General features: G+C 35.6%; 1 protein-coding gene across 5 annotated transcripts in view; it reads right to left on the reverse strand.

Moving 5' to 3' along the window:
* Positions 1–23,036, reverse strand: part of MAPK8 (mitogen-activated protein kinase 8) — a 107,353-nt gene that overhangs the window by 7,267 nt on the left and 77,050 nt on the right. For 3 of the 5 annotated variants that reach the window (XM_057530449.1, XM_007178736.3, XM_057530451.1), the window contains 7 exons: positions 22,044–22,102; positions 21,818–21,956; positions 7,440–7,605; positions 3,632–3,703; positions 2,099–2,281; positions 1,656–1,780; positions 1,049–1,112 (listed from right to left, as the gene is read on the reverse strand). In XM_057530449.1, coding sequence (XP_057386432.1) covers positions 1,049–1,112; positions 1,656–1,780; positions 2,099–2,281; positions 3,632–3,703; positions 7,440–7,605; positions 21,818–21,956; positions 22,044–22,102 — 808 coding nt within the window. Of the gene's footprint in view, positions 1–1,048; positions 1,113–1,655; positions 1,781–2,098; positions 2,282–3,631; positions 3,704–4,069; positions 4,142–7,439; positions 7,606–21,817; positions 21,957–22,043; positions 22,103–23,036 lie in introns of those variants that run through there. The other 2 variants (XM_057530450.1, XR_009005597.1) reach the window with 2 other exon arrangements.

Below are 23,036 nucleotides of genomic sequence, written 5' to 3' on the forward strand. Positions count from 1 at the left end.
TCAAATTCATTCCTCCCAAATAAATCTGTAGATGGATTACGTGCTCCGGTTTATATTTTTGCCTTCCAAGTATTTAGGTTCTTAGCTCTTAATAACATGTCTTCTGTCTACCTGATTTTAAGTGACTTGTCCAAAGTCATGTAGTTACAAAAGTGGTCAAAATATCAAATGACAACAATATAAATGGAGGCAAGCAGGATCTAAAAATTACCTGGCTGAAATGTCCCAGGCAATCTTTTAAAGAAAGAAATATTTTAACATTGCCATGACTTTCAAAGCATTATTAATGTTCAACCAAAGTAAAAAAATAAAATAAAACTATTAGATATGCAAAGATTAAAAATTAACTCACTCCACTGGTGAGGGTGGGGGTAAAAGAGACATTCCCATAAAATGCTGATGGAAGTGTAAACTGCTACAATTTCTTTGGAGAGTAATTGGAAATAACTGAAAAATATCCTTTGGCCCAGTGAATCTCCTTGTAGGATATTTCTTACAGGCATGTTCTCAGATGTGCACAAGAACACTGCAGAGTTGTTTGTAACAAGACTAGACACAACATAAATGCTCTTCAAATGGTTGTTAGATACAGAACCCTGTGACACAGCCGAACAGCAGATCACTAACCAGCTATTAAACCAAATGAGCCAGGTATATGGAGCAAGAGAGAAAAATCTCTAAAATATACGATTATATCAACAAAGCAAGTGTGCACTGTATACAACCATATGTGATTAAAACAGGGTGGGAGAGGAGAAGGGGGAGACATCAAACACACAAGTTTGTATTTTTGTAGACTATGGAAGAACATAAAAGTTCCAGAAAGCACAAATGTGTCTTTGTCTGGGGTGGGGAACAAAGACATTAGGATTAAGTCAGTGAGGGAAGGAGACACACTCTCTACTTTTGTAAAAATATTAAAATCATATTATCAAATATCAGTTACGAATAATAGAAAATATCTTTCACTTCCCTAAAACGATGAATAAATCAACATAGAAAGCCAGAGTTCTTTCAGCTTCATCTTAAAGAATCTGGTGAATGTTACCTTTCCACTCTTCTATTGTGTGTTCCCTTTCATCTAACTGCTTGTCAGGTATCTTTGGTGGTGGCTGAAAAACAAGGCAACAATAATTGAGTCAGTTTATTGGGAGTATATAAATTCTTTACAATTATTTGAAATACTAGCCAGACAGAAGGCTTGGAAAAATACATCATTAGGCCAAGATTGATCAATGATCAACACTGATCTCCTGTAGAGAGAACAGTGACAGGAGAAAAGATGTTTAACCATCTTTTTCTTTTCTTCCTGTTTTTGAAATTGTCACATTTTATTTATATCATAGAACTGTGCTATGCTTTGGATACAATAATTTGTTTACAACTAAGTTAAGATGTTTTCCCAAAGTGCTCAACATTCTAGCTCAGCATACAAGGTATCATGGCAAAAAGGCAAGAAACAGTGGGAGGGAACTTTATTTTGTGTAGGAGGTACTTGGATATGTTCATTCTCTTAAGAAACTTTTCATGCAAAAACAGAAAAACACCACCATCATTTATTATATTTTTATTTAAAATTAAAAAATATCCTCCAAACCTAACTTTAATTCTAACTCTAAGAGTATAATATGGTCTTCAAACATTAAAGAACTTACAGCTTCTGCTTCAGAAGGATCATACCAGACGTTGATATACGGGTGCTGGAGAGCTTCATCTACAGAAATCCTTTTAGATGCATCAATTACCAGCATTTTGGATAACAAATCCCTTGCCTGACTGGCTGCAAAAATAATGAGACGTTAATGTACACGTATCTCATAAAAGCTTTAAAATTATCAATAAATTTCAGAAACTTGAAATTATCATTTATTAAAAAATGTTTTAGACAGAATAGATTTACTATAAAATTAGGTCATACATATGATTAAAAAATATAAAATTACAAAAAAATAACTAAAAAGAACTAAAACCTCACATTGTTCCATTACCCAGAGACAATGATATGTCCCATGAGAATATGAATACACCCTCATAAACCCCCTCCACAACCACCCACCTACCCACAATGGAATTAAAGATATATGTTTATAAAAAGTACCTTTAAGTTTGTTGTGTTCTGAGTCAGCTGGGAAAAGTACATCAGGGAAGAGTTTCTCAAAGCTATATCCAGCATATTTAGGTCTGTTTTCAACATAAGTCCTTACTGTTGGTTGTAGTTTCTTCATGAATTCAGGACATGGTGTTCCAAGCTGTTCAATAACTTTATTCCACTGATCAATATCTAATATCAAGTAGCTAAGAAAAAATACTGTGTATCTAATGTTCAACATATTAGTCATATCCATATTAAAATAAGAAAATGGCAATTAAAAAATACTAAGAAAGAATGTGGCAGTTATAAATCTTACAGCCACCTTGCAAAAGGCAATGATTGTAGGTGGACAAAAAGGATCAGTAAACAAGCTTTGTTAACCTTATTTATTATGTGCATGTGTGTGTCTACTAATACTAATTTTATCATAAAAATGGAAGCTTAAATTCTAAATACAAAAATTCTAAATACACAAATTCTAAATACAAATGATAAGTGGCTCAAAGAAAAATGACAATTACTACCCATTAGGACTCTAAATGTAAACTGTACACAATTTTAGAATACAAAATTTGCCTTTCCTTCCAGCTTATCAGAAAATGTGAATGCATTTCCGAGAAGATAAGAAATATTTATTACATGTCCTGCATTTTTTGAGTTTTCTACACTAACAGAACACCAGTAGCAATAAAAATGATGGCATTTCCTTTTGCCATTCTTTGTTCAGCTTATGTTAATAAAATTCTTTTCAAGCTCTGAAATTTAAGAAAATGACTCAGTATTTTGGTTAAGGTGTAAGGTTAGAATTCTCTGGTCTCTTTCCTTCCAATCTTTAGCGTTTACACCTCAAACTCCTCCCCATGGACTAAGACCTAAAACTTTCCTATTGTAACCCAGTAAATATGGTTTTTCCCATTCCTCTTCCTAAAACAATTTTAAGTTTCACTAGCTCATAGACACATAACAGATCACTGTTACTATAAATATTAGTAGTCAGTCAGATGAACAAAAATCATGACCCAAATCTACTCATCACCATGTAAACTATTACTGCTGAAATTCTCAGATGAAAAGATCAGTATGTTATGTTGAGTAATGAGACAATAACCAAAAGACATAGAACACACAGCACATTAACAAAAAAGGAAGTGGGGAGGACAAAACAAAAGGATGACCAGAAGCAACAGACAATTCCAAAATTCATATTATGTCCTAAGTACTTCTAGACTTACTCAAGTGTATAATTATTAGAAAATTTAATGCAAGCCATGACTTTTGATTTAGGTTAAATAAATCAACTCAAAGCCAGCAAATAACTGTGGATAATTAACCCGAGCAGTTTTCAGAATTAACATATGAAACAACCAATAAATTAGGGAAAGGAAAGTCTATGTCAAATAGCAGGTGGTATTTTGAAAAAGTAATTTAACAATACTTTCTTATTAGGGAGAGACAAAATACATTATACCTGACCAAGCTGAAGTGCTGTCATACATTTTGACCTTTAGAAACTACATTTTAGGCCAAAGATAAGGATACGATCAGTACCTGGGAACAAAACACCACCTTTGATCATTTCTCCCATGATGCACCCAACTGACCAAATGTCAACTGAAAACAAAATGCAATGACATTAACATAAAGATTCTGGTTAAAATAAAAAAAAAAATATAAACATTAAAAAAAAAATCACACACACCATGTATACTTCAAAATTATAGAAAGCAGTATAAAATAAAAATGAGTGACAGTGAATGTGCTCTAACTACCAGCAGAGACTGTATTTCCTACTGCCAGATGCAGCCTACAAACATTTCAGCTTCATATCTCAACAATTTTTGAACTATAACAGCCACAAACTTTACGTCTGTTTAAAAAAACCCACATGTATGAATGTTCACTATATTCATTTTCATTAGAGAACATAAGGAAGTTCATCACCTAACTAATTAAACTGCTGCAGCAGCACAAGGATACAGTCCCTTCCTGGAAAGAGGATTTTGTGGCAAACCATTTCTCCCATAATGCACCCCACAGACCATAAATCCACTATATGTTTGCAGCACAAAAGGAAAAGCAAAGCAAAAGGTCGTTAAAATCAAAGAAGCATAATATGACTGCATTATATAAAAACTGCAAAACATCACCAAAAGAAAAAAGTGATTTTAATTTTAGCTAATGGAATAATTTAAAACACAAAATATTTGTCAAAAGGCTTTGATTCACAAAAGCAAATGTGAAGTGTGGCGTTTTAACTACGTATCTAATTTAAAGTGAGAGCTATGCACAGAAATCACATAATTTAAAAAACCTATACATTTTGCCCCTGAAAATTTATTTATAAAATATGAAAAAGAACCAAACACAAATCTTATAAGTAAGGCTGAAAATGTACATGAGGTAGCAAAATTAAAAAAAAAAACTCTTTATACTATTTTGAGGTTCAACTGTGCATTATACTCTCTCTTTAAGTCAAATAAAAGAAAAAAAGCATGAGCAGAAATAATCTAGTATATTAAAATACTTAACAAAAACAATGTTTCTATGAATAATTACAGTTAAAAAGTTAATCTAAAGCTCTTCAGAAATTTTCAAGTTGGAGTTCATAAATTCGTTTTGAGAGGTGCTATGTTTACTCTGAACTGAAAGTCATTTTTCTCCTTGGCAACACCATGCTGCATTTACTCTACTATCCCAAAAGGAACAAGTGCATAGAGAACGAACAAATAATCAATCAAAAAAACTTAGTAAAAGAAGTATATTTATGTTTTCCACCTAAAGTGTTTTAAACCCATAGAACCAAAACACTTGGTTTAAGAAGTTGGTTTTGGCTGAATACAGTATGAAAGTTCCCACAGATTTATTATCTACAGAGTCTCCTAGTGGACTTACTGACCCTTGCCAACTTTAATTTTTTTCTTTTTTTTTGTTGGCCACGCAGCACGCAGGATCTTAGTTCCCCGACCAGGATCAAACCTGTGCCCCCTGCGGTGGAAATGCGGAGTCTTAACCACTGGGCCACCAGGGAAGTCCCAGGACCCTTGCCAACTTTAAATGAGAGCTCTAGTCAATACTGAAAAGAATCTGCTAGACATAGAAATGGGTAATTTGAGGACCTCCACCTGTTTCATTAAAACTAACCACATACCCTGACATTTTATATCTTTGGGTTTGAAAATCAGACAAAAAGAGTAGGTGCTTGCAGTTTAATACAAGAGGGGAATGAGCAATTTGAAAGGAAAGCTTTAGAAACTTGCATTTGTTTTTGAAGTTTGAAGGCCCCGATTCTCTAATGGCAAAAGAAGAAAAGGGCAGGAATAGATGTTAGAAATATACCCTTTACCCATGCAGGAGGACTTGGGAACTTAAAGTCAGTACTTTCTCATACACTCATAAGGAGACTGTCAGTTCATTACAGAATTTTAGGAGCTAGATTAGGAACAAATTTTAGAAATCCTGTGGAACTAAAGTTTCTCTAAAATTTCACATTAAAATACATACAAATCTTTTTATATTTATGGCATAGTTCAACTTTCAAGGATAAAATTTTAGAGGAAAAGTTAACATTCATAAATCAGTTCAGAGAAAAATTTTTTCCAGGGTTTTCATTTTTTGGCAAAAATCTATTACAATAATTTTTCCCTGTGGACTTTATAGAGAATAGCAAGCTTTAGTTAAATATTCAGGACACAACTTATGTACATAATCTTAAGAAAAACATCTTAAAACAGATTTCAAAAGCTGCAAGCATGAGAGAAGATACTGTCTGAGTTAATGAAGACTTTCCTCAGAATATGATAAGCCTGATTCATGCATAAAACGAGTTTTACAGGGTCTAACTGCTTAGTCTATTTGGCAGTTTAAATATATTCCATTATCTCACACTTTCCAAAAAGCTATGAGCTGGCTTTCAATAAAAGACATATAAAATAAAGTTGTTAAAACACGTGGGGGTGGGTGAAAGGTGTTACTAAAAGGCAGAAGTTCTCATGTTTAACCTTGCTGGCTAATGTAGTTATCATAATTAAGCATTACATTTGACTCAGTTTCCTGGGGCCCCAAAAAAGAAAAAAAAAAGGCAATAAGGTAGATCTATATAATTCTTATCTAAGAAAGGAAAGCATGTCAATTCTTTACATGACAGTTTTTCTTGGTGGTAATTTCTGGTAGGGAGCTCCCAAGATCACAATTATAGGACAGAGTGCCACATTATACATTATCTGTGACAATCAATGGTTTTACAGCAAATACAAAAACAATCTTCATGATGGTCACTTAAAGCAGAAATTCTCAAAAAAAAAAAAAAAGAGTCTAATACTAAATCTAGCTCACTGGATTTTACGGGGTTTAAGGCAATTTTAGGTAAAGAGTAAGACAACAGAACAGTATGTTTATTTAAGAACAAGAGAATAGTAGTAAATATTTAAAGTGTTTTTAATGAGCTCAGAAAAGAAAATTAAGCTAAAATCCTCAGTTCAATGTTATCTTTTATAAAAAAGAATCCCAAAAATTGACTTGATACAGTTTCCTGATTAAAAGTGAACTGCTGTTTCAGATTCTTTGCTAGAAAAAATGTCTAGGTCCTATTCTAGTAAGTATTTTGGATTAAGTTACCACATTTAAAAAGTTATAGTTTAAGTCAATAAAATCCTGTGTAGACTTATTCATCTCTTAAATGACTGAGATTCAACAAAATTTCTTAAGTATAAATATATATATATATTTATGCATAAAATTTTTTTAAATTCATTAACTACATGCCTGATAATGTTCTTCAACCTTGATTCTAATGCTGATACATATAATTGACTATACTCGCACATAATAATGCCATTTCTTTAAGGCTGGACACAAGGGCTCTGATGAAACACTGTTTTCTCCGAAAGGCAACCTTAAATTAATTATCCATCAGCTATGCAGAATGGCCTTATTGCAGCCCTTAAAGTTTGCACTAAGTGCTACTGCTATTAACTTTAATGTCATGGGATTGGAAATGTGTGCAAATATCACTAATGCAAACTTAAGATTTCTTGAGCCCATGTTAAGAATGCTCATTTTAAAGTTACAGGCAAGAAAATGGCATATATTGTTACAGGGGCCATGGCAACAAATTCTTTATCTAACGGTAGTTTGATGATTATGTATTTGTATTTAAATAAACAGGGGCCCCAAGTTTTTCCAAACATTTATGACAGAATTTGTAGTTACTTTCAAACTCTTGATAAACATCATTTCATACAGTGATACATTTAACTCTATGCATTTCAATTTAAGTATTTACATAAGAAATCTGTAAACAAAAGCAAATAAATCAGAACAGTATTTCAAGTAAATAGTGTTTGCTGACCGTTTTCTTTGTAGCCCATCCCTAGGATGACCTCAGGTGCTCTGTAGTAGCGAGTCACTACGTAAGGTGTCATCATAAAACTAGTTCCTGCAGTCCTGGCCAGTCCAAAGTCAAGAATCTTCAAAGTGCAGTCTGATTTTACTACTATATTACTGGGCTTTAAGTCCTTCAAAAATAAAAATTAAAAAAATGGCTGCTATGATATAAACAAATATTTTGCAGTCCACAAGTTATGAGATCACTTATAAAACAATTCATGTTTACTGTTCATTTTTCTCACTGTAATTGTTATCACTGCACAGATTCATCATAATAGGCAAATCTGAGAAGTTAGCTTGATGGCATTTTAAATTTATGAATATATACAGTTATTAGAAGTTAGTAATGCTTTATTTGCTAGAAATTATGATTAGCTAGAAACTTTCAATCAAGTGGTGTGAAAGCAATTTGGAAAGGCATCTCAAAGCTCACGTAAGAACTATTACGGTAAAAGTAAGAGAGAATTCATAAGTTAGCATTTATATGCACTTGTATACTAAATTACCAGCTTTTAAAAGATCCCATTTTAAAGTCAAAACAAGCTTTATATAGATACTATATACCAACAATGGGCCATTCTATGTCAATCCAAGCACATGTCACTTGACCTTTGAAACCAGCAGATGTTCAACTCTAAAGGATTGAAGTAGTCATTATGAGTCCTTCCATCACTGATTTCCCACCCGAAATCATACAAATTTGTTCATAAAATTTTTGACTGCCAGTTGAGGTAGGACACCATTGTCTTGGTGCCACTAATCCATAAAATTACTTGCTGTTGATGCTACCAAATAATGTCTTTGTGAAGAATTTCCCACCTGAACCCAACCTCAAGGAATTCTGTGCTATGATCATTAAAAGGCAGCAGCATAAACACTCATGGCTTCAAGTTCAACCCATCTTGCCTGTTAGCTCCCATGAATTCTATTATGAACCAAGAGACCAAAGAAAGCAGTATAATTCACATACATTGAATACCAGTGATTGATGTAACACAAAATAAAGCTGGCCTGAAAGATAATAATTACTTTTGTAATGTCTATATCTAGAGAAGCATGTATGCTGTCTTTAGCATATTTTGATATGCAATCATGGATGGGTTAGGCGATATGTAATCTATAGGTTTTATCAAATTAAAAATAGATATCAACAGGCTTATTGAAACAGAAAATGAAATTTTTCATTATTGCTATCCTGTAAATACGTTGTCACTATTTCCAAAATACCATATCTCTGCAAAGTAACACTGCATGTTCAAAAATAAATATTATGAGCTTTGATACTATTTCAGTGTCTATAGTGTTGGTTAATGATTAATGGCTCTTCATACTACTGCATTCTAGTCTAGAAATAAGATTTCAACCTTAAACACTTTATTTTGGAAAGATTAAGAACAAAATACAATTTTTAAAAAATAGACATCTTTTGTTAAGGAAAAGAAACTGTCAAAAAAGAATATCATCTGAAATTCATCCTTGCATATCAAGATGTACCTTTCTACAGATGTTTAAGTTGCATTGCTATCTATACCTGTGAAGGATAACTGAACTTGTATGAATGTGTGACAGATGTAGTGGACTAACAATAGTCCACCTTCTCTCCCACATTTTTCCAGCCTGTGATTAATTCTAGTCAATGGGATGTGAGTGGGAATCAAGAATAGAAGGGCCAGTGCATAACATCCTTTTGTCTCTTGCCCTGCTTTGGTGATTAGTAACATTCTAGATATTGAGCTGCTGAGCATCTATGTATGGCAGAGTCCTCACCCCACTAGGACCTGTACTGGACACATACTGTGGGAGATAAACCTTGGTTGTGTTAAGTCACTGAAAACTCAAGTGTTTATTTGTTAATAACCTAGTTGTGATATTGTGATTTATAATAAGAAAACCATATTTGGTCATTGTCCCAATTACTGGCACAGAGCTCCTAGAACCCTTGGAATTTCCTAAGTGATAAGAGCAATAAAGGTGAAAGGAGTGCTTTTTGTTATTCATAAGAAGTACCTTTCAACTACACCAGAGTTGACTTAATGAGGTTACTTTTGGAAAGTCCCAAAGGATGAGGCTGGTTGCCAGGGAACCAACAAAATAATCAGAGGGTTGGAACTTTCAGTCCCACCAGCCCCCAGACCTCCTGGGAGGGGAGAGGGGCTAGAGACTGAGTTCAATCTCCAATGGCCAAAGATTTAATCAATCACGCCTATGTAATGAAGCCTCCATAAAAACCCAAAAGGACTGGTACAGAGAGCTTCCGGTAAACACATGGAGGTGCTGGGAGAGTGGTGCACCCTGAGAGGGCTCGGAAGCTCCGTGCACCTTCCCACATACTTTGCCTTATGCATCTCTCCATTTGACTCTGCCTGAGTTATGTCCTTTGTAATAAACCAGTAATCCAGAAAGTAAAATGTTTTCCTGAGTTCTGTTAGCCACTCTAGCAAATTAACTGAATCTGAGGAGGGGGTTGTGGGAACCTCCAAATTATAGCCTGGGATTATGATTGGCACTTGAAGTTGGGGCAATCTTGTGGGACTGAGCCCTTAACCTGGAGGATCTGATGCTATTTCCAGGTAGATAGTGTCTACCTGGAATTGAGTAAAATTGTAGGATACCCAGGCTGGTGTCCAGAGAATCTGATAATTGTTTGGTGTGGGAAAAACTACCTCACATCTGGTGTGAGAAGCATTATGGTAGTAGTGTGAGAGTAAAAGAGACACCTAAGAATGTTTTCCGTTACACTAGTCTATTCTGACTAACACTGAAATTGATGACAGGAGTATGGTGTTACTATTATAAACACAGGATCATACCTTAGTAGTTGAGCAGCAGGCAGCAGGGAAACTAATATCAAAGGTTGGAAAGGTGATCCAGGTTATAGAGCAGCAAGACATTTCATGACACTGTCACCTACAATAACTTGGAAGGCACAGCACTTGCATAATGAACTTGAGCTCTAGAACAGGGGTTGGCAAATTAATGCCTGCCTGTTTTTGTGAAGAAAGTTTTATCGGAACACAGTCACACTCATTCATTACCTACTGTCTATGGCTGCTTTTGTGTTACTATGATAAAGTTGAGAAGCTGTAACAGAGACTGTATCTTATCATCTGCAAAACCTAAGATATATACTATCTGGCCTTGCCTTTACAGAAAAAGTCTGCTGACCCCTGCTCTAGAAGGAGATTGAAAAGCAAAACCTTAGTAGTGGGTATAGGTGGCTATTTGCTACAAATCAAAGAACTAGCCACTTCACAAGAAGAAATAAAAGGGAACAGAGAATCTAGAATTTCAAGGCCTTGCCATTCTGGGAAAGCTAAATGCTACTAGACCTTTCAAAAAGAAAAAAAGAAAAAAAGAAGAAATGGCGGGTTGCTCAGCAAATATCTCCACCTCCTAACCCAATATACTTCTTCACCTTATTGATGGGCCTGCAACCAATTCTGGCCAATGGAATGTGAGGAAATGTGATGTTCATCAAATCTGAAGAGAAGTTTTAGATGTGCTTGATTGATTTAGCTTGGCTCTTGCCCTTCTTTCACCATGAGAAAAGGATGTGCCCCAGGGAGGCACTCCTTCAGCCTGGATGCTGAAACCTGGACATGAAACAAACCCTGAACCTGATCCCATGATCTGGAGCAGTGCCACAAAGCCAACCTGCAGATCCCTGAGCAAGCAATAAATGTTGTTTTAAGCCACTGATATCTTGAATTTGTTTCTAATGCACCATTTTCACATAACAATTCTGAAAGCCTTTGATGGAAGAAGACCTGAAAAATCTTTCAATTGATGAAAATACCTCAGACTTGCCAACAGAGGCCTGAAAACATAAAGGTAGACATTAAGTCCAAGAATATACAGCCAGTGAGCTACCAGATGTGCTTTGAAAAGAACTGTAATTAAAGAGATAAGAAGTCTCCTGAGTTTCTAAGAGAGATGTACCATTTTAAAAAAACAACTCCTTAAGCCTGTGACTGTTCTAGCCTTAAAACAACGGTTCTCAAATCAGGGCAATTTTGTTCCCAGGGGATATTTGGCAATGTCTAAAGACATTTTTGGTTGTCACAGCTGGGGAGTACTACTGGCATCTTGTGGGTAAAGGCCAGGAATGCTGCTAAACTTTCTACAATGTACAGGACAGCCCCTCAAAAGAAAGAACTATTCATCCAAAATGTCAATAGTGTCCAGGTTAAAGACTGTCTTAAAGTGACACTTGGGCCTCCAATCTTTAACAGATAGGAACCTGTGAAACATGGGCAGCCCCCAATGAGAACACACTTTCCAATACCCACTTCAGATATACTCAAGAAGGCTAGCAGAAAAGACTCTCCACAGGGTGGAGCCAGGTACCGCAGAGAAGAGTGGACAGAGTGCTCCTTGCAGAGATCAGATTCAGGGTCTAATCAAGGAGTAGTCTTCCCCACCACAAGGGCAAAAGGACGCTAACAAGGTCTACACAACAGAATTCCAAATTACAAATAAATAACGACTGCATTTTTCAATTTCCCAAATGGGATTGTTTATTGTAGTTACCCTGACCCTGTTTGACCACCATATCTAGAGAATGGGGAGAGGGGGAGGAGATGCAAGTGACCAGATAATTTGGTCATTTTAGTTCTAATATTTCTGGACCAAAAGGAGAAATATCTGGATTAATGTAGAGATTACTATGTATCACTTAGCACTAAATGCCTTGATAGGCTAGGACTCTGGGTTATCTTCCCTAAGGAGGGGGTGACTAGGTACTAGGTGTGGAATAAGGAAGCAAAGGAATGCTTGATAAGCAGAGCAGAATGGCACAGACCATTCTGAAGTCTGCCTCCCCCCATTTCCCAGTTCCCTTACAATGAGGCAGGTCCTTATGACTAGTTCTGCCCATGGCCTTAGACCCAGTACATTCCACCTGGCTTTTTCTTCCCCTGACACAGGGACCAGCAACTATCTAGATGCTGGAGCCTTATACAGCTTAGCTTGGATCTCTGAGCAAATATGTGGAACTCCATTCCCCACCCTGACTTGTACTGAACCCCTAAAGGATGAAAGCTCAGGTTATTTTATCAAGCAAGTAATCTCAGACAAGCAGAGAGGGTAGGTAAGGGTAAGGGGAATTTAGGAGTAGAGCACAGAGGTGAGTATCAATTGTGGCCTCAAGACCAGCTGCAGAAATGGGTGCTATGGTTTATCCCATTAAACTTCTTGTAACTTGCTCAAGGAACAGACATCAAATAAAATCCTGGAAAAACAGTTTCCAGAACTTACCGTATGAAAGAAGTAGGAACAAATGGCACCAGGGGTGGCCTACGGTGGGTGCTATGATACCTGCTCTGAGCCTGGGTTCAGGACTTAGGCACTCATTCTTCCAGCTTCTAGCAGTGTTGACTACTGACAGTTTTTAGCAAATCTCTCTCCAGGAACTGCCCTCAGCCACAGAGAGCCACTTTTTCCAAAGTCTGCTCTCCAAGACCAAGGTCTGCTTGAGTCACCAGTTGAGGCCTCTAGAGTGACTGCATCCCATTTCTCCCCTATGTCTATTTTTTACTTCTTTTACTCCCCACAGATGTTGACCCTGAGGGGACTCCCCATTAAACTTCTTACATGTCAATATATCTCCATCCTTGAGTTTGTTTCCCAAACAGCCTGATCTAAGATAAAGGCATATTTTTCATCATAGGTAACAGACCCCAATATGTCTCTAATTAGCTCAAATTTATTGTGTAAATTTTCTATAGTTGTACTATATTTTAAACACTTTATCTGTCTATACGAATGGAGTATGTTAGAACATCCCAATAACTATCATTGCGTTCGTGCAGTTCTTCTATTTTCTACAGTTTAAGCTTGGCAGACTGCAACACTACTCCACGTATAAAGTTCTTGACAGTTATTTATCCGAATAAGTGTATTATACCCTTTATCCTTATAAAATGATGGTTTATAACAGTATTCAACTTCACCTCATTAAATAGAGATATCCTTGTTTTCACATTTGTATTCTCCCAGTACATCTTTGCCAAAACCTTTGCTGTCAGCCTTTGGGAGTTAGCTACAACTGTCTGCGTTATAGAAACATATACATGTTGGTGGTGGGTTTGTGTGTAGGTCAAAATCTGACCTTTTAATGAAGAGGTAATCGCATCTACAAATTATGTTATATATTGGTCTTCTGTAATTTAATGTTTCCTTTTTATGCTTCTTACTGTTTCTTTTGTTTTCAACCTTCTGTCATTTGATCTATGTGTCTGTTTTACCCACCTGCTACCCTCATTAATTTGAAAATTTTCTATTTGGAAGATGTTACTTTACTATAATCAAATTAACTTCCATGGTTACAGATTACTTTCCTGATCCATAGGACAAAGTTAACAAACGAAAACAAAACCCAGAAGTCTAACTCACTTGCTTGTAACAATATATGAGCATGGGATGAGGAGGATAATGTACTCGCCCATCTAAAGAGATTTCTCTTATGTTGCTTAAAGATGGCATTTACATATAATATTATAGCAGTTTTATATGGAATATACAAAGCAATTCAATTAGAATGATAACTAAAGATAAGCCTGAATATCTCAGATACATAATTAGTTTAAAATAGTTAACTTGAGCACAAACTATGTATTTATTTCCTTTTATGAGTTAGGCTATTTGATACAAGGTAGCATAGAATGAAGACATAATTCCACTGAATTAAATAATTTTTCAAGAAATTCCTTTCAAATTAGATGCAACACTTTTAAAGAATAAGCTAGAATTAAAACTAAAATACAAAAACATAGGCCCACACAAAAACTTGCACACAAATGTTCATGTCAGCATTACTCATGATAGACAATGGTAATAATCCCCTTAAGTGACAGTCCCTTAAGTGATGAATGGATAAACAAAATGTGGTAGATCCATATAGTGAAATGTTATTTGGCCATAAAAGGAAATTAAATACTGATACGTGATACGTATGTGGATGAATCTTGAAAACATTATGATAGGTAAGAGAAGCCAGCCACAAAAGACCACATATTACATAATTCTATTTATATGAAATGTCCAGAATAGGCAAATATATGGAGACAGAAAGTAGATTAGTGGTTGTCAGGGCTGAGGTTGAAGGGGTCAGAGAAGAATGGAAATTGAAGGCTAACAGTACAGGATTTCTTCAAGGGGGACAAATATGTTCTAAAATTAGATTGTGGTCATGGTTATACAACCTTTGAATATAATAAATAATCCTGAATTGTACACTTTAAATGGGTAAATTTTATGGTATGTGAATTATATGGCAATAAAGTAGTTAAAAAACAGAGTACAAAAATATAAAATATTTCAGAATATGTAAGAAACACAACACTGGTGAATACTTAATTGTATGTAATTGGTAATGATAGCAGGATATTTTATATACTGCTTCATTTAAGAACAAAAATAACCTTATATTAATCTATATAAATCAGTGAAATACATCACCACAAGAATATGATGAAAGGCAGTGATGTCAGCAAAAATGGCAAAGAAGTAGATAGCTCCACAGAAGATCAGAATAAACTTTTTCAGAAATGTGAAAATAGTCAAAGGTTTACAACAACCAAGTGAACACAGAATCGAGAAAAAAACAACTTAAAAACAATAGAAAATATTTATGGGTGGTGTTTTTATTAGCCCTTGCCCTACCCATCTCCCTGGCTGGCTGGGTGGGTGGGGGTTCTTGAAGAAAGCAGCCTGCATTCTTAGTACTGGACCCCAGTCCAGGGCTGGACAGACAGCATTTCTTGAAACCACTGCAAGCCAAATAAATAACTTACTCTGTCTGGAACGAAACATCAAAGTTGAGGAAAACAAGACACAGCATACCATCAAGCATACCAACAAACACTTAATGGGAATCCCAAAAGGAGAGAAGAGAGAAAAAAGGGCAGAAAGAATACTTGAAAAAATAATGACTGAAAACGGCCAAATTTAATGAAAGACATGAATCTACAAGTTCAAACTGCTCAATGAACTCCAAAAGGATAAAAAGCAAAGAGATCTGCACTGACAATCATTATACTCAAACCACCAAAAGACAGACAATCTTGAGAGCATCAAAAGAAAAGCAACCTGTCAATTACAAGAGATTCTCAATGATATTAACAGATGGTTTCTCAAAAGAAATCATGGAGGCCAAAAGGCAGTGAAATGGCACATATAACGTGCTGAAAGAAAAAAAATGCCAAACAAAAATTCTATATCCAGCAAAAATATCTTTCAAGAGTGAAGGAAAAATTAAGACATTTTGGGATAAATAAAAGCTAAGGGAGTTGGTTCCTAGTATACCTGCCCTAGAAGAAATGCAAAAGGGAATCTTTCAGGTGAAAATAAAGGACACTAGACAGTAACTTGAAGTCATATAAAGAAATAAAGAATACTGGTAAAGGTAATTATGTAGGTAAATACAAAGGTCAGTATTATTGTATTTTGGGTTTTTAACGCCTATTTTTTTCCCAATATGACTTAAAAGACAAATGCATTAAGCAACTATAAATCTACCTTAACAGGAACCCAGTATATAAATATGTAATTTGTGATAACAGCAACATAAACGGATAAGGACAGGTTGTATAGAAGCAGAGTTTTTGTATACTATTGATGCTAATGTGGTAATAATTCAAAACAGATTGTTGGGCTTCCCTGGTGGCGCAGTGGTTGGGAGTCTGCCTGCCGATGCAGGGGACACGGGTTCGAGCCCTGGTCTGGGAGGATCTCACGTGCCGCGGAGCAACTGGGCCCGTGAGCCACAACTGCTGAGCCTGCGCGTCTGGAGCCTGTGCTCCACAGCAGGAGAGGCCGCGATGGTGAGAGGCCTGCGCACCGCGATGAAGAGTGGCCCCCGTTCGCCACAACTAGAGAAAGCCCTCTCACAGAAACGAAGACCCAACACAGCCATAAATAAATAAATAAATTTATAAAAAAAAAAACAAAACAGATTGTTATAAGTTGAAGACATTAACTGTAACCCCCAAGGTAACTTTTAAGAAAATAACTGAAAAATATACAGAAAAGGAAATGAGAAGAGAATTAAACAGTACACTGCAAAAAAAGCAATTGAACACAAAAAAGGCAGGAATGAAGGAATTAAGGAACAAAAAGATATGACATATAGAAAACAAATAGCACAATGGCAGAAGTAACTTCTTCCTTATCATTAATTACTTTATATGTAGATGGATTAAACTCTCCAACTAAAATCAGAGAATGCTAGAAAGGATAAAAGAAACATGATTCTACTGTAAGCTATGTAAACAAGAGACTAACTTTAGATTCAAAGGCATAAACAAGTTGAAAGAATGGAAAAAGATACTTCATGCAAATAGAAACCCAAAGAGAGATAGAACAGCTATACTAATATCAAACAAAACAGACTGTAAGTCAAAAGTTGTTACAAGAGGCAAAGGAGCAAAATACATATTGATAAAAGGGTCAATACATCAAGAAGATAAAGCAACAGTAAACATATACATACGTAACAACAAAGTCCCGAAACACCTGAATCACAAACTGACATAATTGAAGGGACAAGCAGACAATTCCACGATAATAGTTGAAAACTTCTATAACTTACTTTCATTAATTGACAAAATAACTAAACAAAAGATCAATAAAGAAATAGAGAACGTGAACAACCCTATAAACCAACTAGACATAACAGACATATATAGAATACTCCCTCCAAAAATTCAGAATACATTATCTTTCTAAAGTACACGTGGAACATGCTCCAGGATAGATCATATGTTAGGCCACAGAACAAGTCTCAATAAATTTCAAAAGACTGAAATCATACAAAGTATCTTCCCTGACCACAATGGAATGAAGCTAGAAATCAAGGAAAAGGAAAACAGGAAAATTCACAAATTTGTAGAAATTAATATTCTTAATCTTAATGGGTCAAAGAACAATTCACAGGGAAATCAGAAAATACTTTGAGATGAGTGAAAATGAAAACTGAATATACCAAAATTTAGGTAATGCAGAAAAAACAGAGCTTGGAGGGCAATTTTATAGCTGTTAACACCTATATTAATTAAAAAGAAGAAGAAACATCTCAAATCAATAACCTAACATTCCACCTTAAGAAACTAGAAAGAGCAAACTAATCCCAAAGCAAGATGATGGCAGGAAATAATAAAGCTTAAAGTAGAGATTAACAAAATAGAGAACAGAAAAATAAAGAAAATCAACAAAACCAAAAATTGGTTCTTTAAAAAGATCAACAAAATAGATAAACCTTTACCTAGACTAAGGAAGAAGAAAGAGAGAAGATACAAATAAATAAATTAAAAAATGAAAGTTGGGACATTATCACCAACTTTATAAAACAAAAAGGATTGATAAGAAATACTATGAACAGTTGTATACCAACAAATTAGATAACTCAGATGAAATGGACAACAGATTATTTCCTTCCTAGAGACACACAACATTACCAAAACTGACTCAAGAAACAGAAGAGCTAAACACATCTATAAAAAGTAAAGACAGTAAATCAATAATCAAAATCTTTCAAACAAGAAAAGCTCAGGACCAGATAGCTTTCTGGCAAATTCTACCAATCATTTAAAAAAGAATTAAGACCAATCCTTCTCAAACTCTTCCAAAAAACAGAAGAGGGAGAAACACTTCCTAACTCATTCCAAGGTCAGCATTACCTTGATACCAAATCCAGACAAAAACATCACAAGAAAAGAAAACCACAGGCTAAGATCACATATGAACACAGGTGCAAACAATTCACAACAAAATGCTAGCAAAACAATTCCAATAGCATATCAAAAGGATTGCAGCACCGCAATGAAGAGTGGCCCCCGCTTGCTGCAACTAGAGAAAGCCCTCGCACAGAAACGAAGACCCAACACAGCCATAAATAAATAAATAAACAAATACTTAAAAAAAAAATAATAATGACCTTCGATATATGTTAATGACATTAAAATTTCCTTTAAAAAAAAAAAAAAAAAGGATTGCACATGATGACCAAGTGTGACTTACCCCAGGAATGCAAGGGTAATTCAATACACGAAAATCAACTAGTATAATATACCACATTAATTGAATCAAGGAAAAAACAAATATATGATCATCTCAAATGATGGAGAAATACATTTGACAAAATCCAGTATCTTTTCATGACAAAAACACTTAAACCAGGAATAGAAGGTATGTGCCCTATGTAAAGACACGTGTGATATTTGCCCTCAGCTACACGTGATCTCTAGGCCAGTGGAATGTCTGACTGACAGCAGTGTCTTTGTTTGCCTGGGAGTTTCTGTCACAGGACAGTCTAACAATGTGATTTATAACTGGGGCTTTGGGACACATGTCAGTTCCAACCTCTGGAGAAACAGGAGAGTAAAGGTATTAGTGTGAACCTTAGGAAGCGTTGGAGACTAAAAGTCAGCCAGGCAGGCAGTATGTGCCTGAGCAGCAAAAAAAACTTTGGAGTGAACTTTCCTGGCTGGCAATACCCCACACACATTCTCATACTTTGTGGCTGGGAGGAAAAGGACGAATGACTGAAATCTCCATGACTCTCCCACATTCTGCCCTATGCATCTCCTCCTTTGGTTGGTTCTAATTTGTATCCTTTAGCTGTAATAAAACTTTTAAGTGTAGTACTTTTTGGAGTTATGTGAATCATTCTAGTGAATTACTGAACCTGGGAGTGGCTGTGGGGACCCCAAATTTGCAGCCAGCTAGTCTGAAGTGAGGGTAGTCTTTTGGAGTCTGTACCCTCTAACTGCAAAATGTGATTAGCTCCAATGCAGAAGGAAACTTACTCAGACACATAAAGAGTGAAATCCCACAGGTAATATCACACTTAATGGTGAAAACTGAAAGTCTTTCCCCTAAGATAAACAATAAAACAAGATGCCCACTTTTGTCACTTCTATTCAACATTTTACTGGACGTTCTAGCCAGAGCAACTAGACAAAAAAAGAAACATAAGGTACCCAAATTGGAAAGGAAGAAATAAAACTACTGAGCAGATGATGTGATCTTATATATAGCAAACTGTAGGAAAAAAACCCTATTAGAATAAACTGAGCAAAGATGCAGGATATAAGACTAACACACAAAAATCAGTTGTGTTTCTTATACACTAGCAATGAACCATCTGAAAGAGAAATTAAGAAAACAATTCCATTTATAATAGCTTCCAAAAGAATAAAATACCTAGGAAAAGGTTTTAACTAAGGACGTTAATTAAAACTACACTGAAAACTATAAAACATAAAAGAAGATCTGTCATAGACTGCACTGTGTTCTTCCCTACCCAAATGCAAACATTGAAGCCCTAACCCCTAATGTGACTGTATTTGGAGATCAGGCCCTTATGGAGGTAATTAAGGTTAAATGAAGTCATGAGGGTGGGACCCCAATACAAAAGAACTGATGTCCTTATAGAAAAGAAAGAGACACCAGAGTTTGCTCTCTCTTCCTGCATGCACAGAGGAAAGGGCATGTGAGGACACAGCAAGAAGGCAGCTATCTTCAAGCCAGGAAGAGAGATCTCACCAGAAACTGAATTTATTTGCACCTTGGTCCTGGACTTCTAACCTCCAAAACTGTGAGAAAATAAATTTCTGTTTTTTAAGCTACCCAGTCTGTGGTATTTTGTTATGGTACCCCAAACAGACTAATACAACCTAAGTAAATGGAAAGACATCCTGTGTTCATGAATCTGAATACTAAATATAGTTAAGATGGCAAAACTACCCAAGCAATGTACAGAGTCAATGAAATCCTTATTAAAATTCTAACAGCCTTTTCTGCAGAAATGGAAAAGCTGATACTCAAATTCATGTGGAATCACAAGGGGCCCTGAATAGTCAAAATGATATTGAGAAAGAATAAAGTTGGTAGACTCACACTTTCCCATTTCAAAATTTTCTACAAAGCTACAGTGATCAAAATAATGTGGTACTGATATAAGCACAGACACAAAGACCAATGGAATAGAGAACTACGAGTCCAAAAATAAAACCATAAGTCTATGGCCAACTGAATTTCAATAAGGGTGCCAAGACCATTCAATTAGAAAACAATAGTCTTTTTAATAAACGATGCTGGGATAACTGGATTTCCACAAGCGAAAGAATGAAGTTGGCACCTTATCTCATACCATATACAAAAATTAACTCAAAATGGGTCAAAAACCTAAATGTAAGAGCCAAAACTATAAAACTCTTGATGGAACACTAAGGGTGAATCTTAATGACCTCAGATTTCACAATGGAGTCTTACATATGACACTAAAAGGACAAGCAACCAAAGAAAAAATAAACTGATTTTCATGAAAAGTAAAAACATCTGCATATCAAAAGAGATCAAGGAAGTAAAAAAAAACAACATACAAATTAGGAGAAAATATTTACAAATTACTTATCTGATAAGGGTCTAGTATTCAGAATATATAAAGAACTCTAATAACTCAACAACAAAGATAAACAACTCAATTAAAAAATGGGCAGAGCTTGAATAGACATTTCTCCCAAGAAGATATATAAATGTCCAACAAACATGAAAAGATGCTCAATGTCATTAGAGAAATGCAAGTCAAAACCACAATGAGATGCCACTTCATACTCACTAGGATGGCTAGAATGAAAAAGTCATTAAGTATTAGCAAAGATTTGGGGAAGATGGAACTTTCGTGCACTGTTGCTGGGAATGTAAAATGGTGTAGCCACTGTGGAAAACAGTTTGTTCGTTCCTCAGAAAGTTAAATATGACCCAGCAATTCAACTCCAAGGTAGATACCCAAAAGAACTGAAAACAGGAACTCAAACAAATACCTGTACCTTAATGTTCATAACAGCACTATCCACAAAAGCTAAAAGGTGGAAATAACCCAAATGTCCATGAATGGATGAATGGATAAACAAAATGTGGTAAATACATACAACAGAATATTAATCGGTCATAAAAAGGAATGAACTACTGATATATGCTTCAATATGGGTGAACTTGAAAACACTATGCTAAGTTAAAGAAACCAGACACAAAAGGTCATATATTGTATGATTCCACCTGTATGAAACATCCAGAAGAGGTATATCCATGGACACAGAAAGCAGACTGGTATATGCCAGGTGCTGGGGTGAGAGGGGAATGGGGAGCTACTGCCTAATGGGTAGGCGGTTTTCTTTTGGGGCAATGAATATATTTTGAAATTTGGTATCGGTAGTGGTTGCACAATGTTGTGAATGCACTAAATATCACTGAATTGTACACTTTAAGATGGTTAATTTTATGTTACATGAATTATACCTCTATGATTAGAAAAAGAATATGATAGTTTTTTCTACTAACCCGATGAATAATTCCAGCAGAGTGAAGGTGCTTGATTCCACACAGCATCTGATAGAGAAGGTAGGACATTCTTTCATGATCTAGTTCCATCTGAATCACTTGACAAAGATTTGCATCCATGAGCTCCATGACTATGTAACTTCACGGGTGAAAAAATATGACAGCTAAAGTACACAGTAACAATCGAAGAACAATGTATTAACAAAATATTAATTATCACACTTACACATCTTGAAATTCTTCTAGGGATTTCTGTGGTGTAAAAACATTCAAAAGGCCAATTATCTGTGGCAAAAGCAGAGAAACAGGAAAATTAGAAATTCCTTAATATTTTCATTTGGGAACTGCAAATACGTGGATTAAAATAAAGCCACCTTCAGTGTAAAGTTTTTCAAGTCTTATGTTCTAAGTTTAAGTAATCCCTTTTATTTTATATATTAAAACTTTACGGCCAGGGGTTGGGGGCAGGGAGGGAAGCAGAGCACAGAGGATCTTAAGGGCAGTGACAATACTCTGAATGATACTATAATGGTAGATATATGTCATTGTACATTTATCCAAACCCATAGAATGTACAACACCAAGAGTGAACCCTAATGTAAACTATGGACTTTGGGTGATAAGGAGGTATCAATGTAGGTTCACTGATTATAACAAATGCACCACTCTGGTGGGGGATGTTAATAATAAGGAAAGCTGTGCATGTGCAGGGGCAGGGGGTATATGGGAAATCTCTGTACCTTTCTCTCAATCTTGCTGTGAACCTAAAACTGCTCTAAAAAAACAGCCTTCACACACACACAATATCAACAGAAGAGCTCCACAAAATCCATTCCATTTATGAACATTCAATTATCAAGAACCTACATTATACAATCCTCTACATAATTTGTAAGCAACTCTTAAATACCTCCTGCCAGCTCTTATCCAACTCAATATTTCTATATAATCTCAGCCCTTCTGCCCCCTGGTTTTTCATAATACTGCACTTTCCCAGTTTTCCTCATTTCCAGTCTATTCCACTAGTTTATCCATAGGCATGCTCTCTTTCCCACTATTTTGTTTTAATCCTCCTCCTTTATCTGTACCCTTTTCCTGGGTGATACTATGTATGTCTTTTTCTCCAAACATCTCTATGTGGATAATTTCCAAATACTCATTAAAAGTCCTTGCTTAGTTTACGAGTCTCAGATTTTCACAGCTACCTCACATGAGGTCT

This window comes from Balaenoptera acutorostrata, chromosome 16, assembly GCF_949987535.1.
Source record: "Balaenoptera acutorostrata chromosome 16, mBalAcu1.1, whole genome shotgun sequence".
NCBI lineage: Eukaryota > Metazoa > Chordata > Mammalia > Artiodactyla > Balaenopteridae > Balaenoptera > Balaenoptera acutorostrata.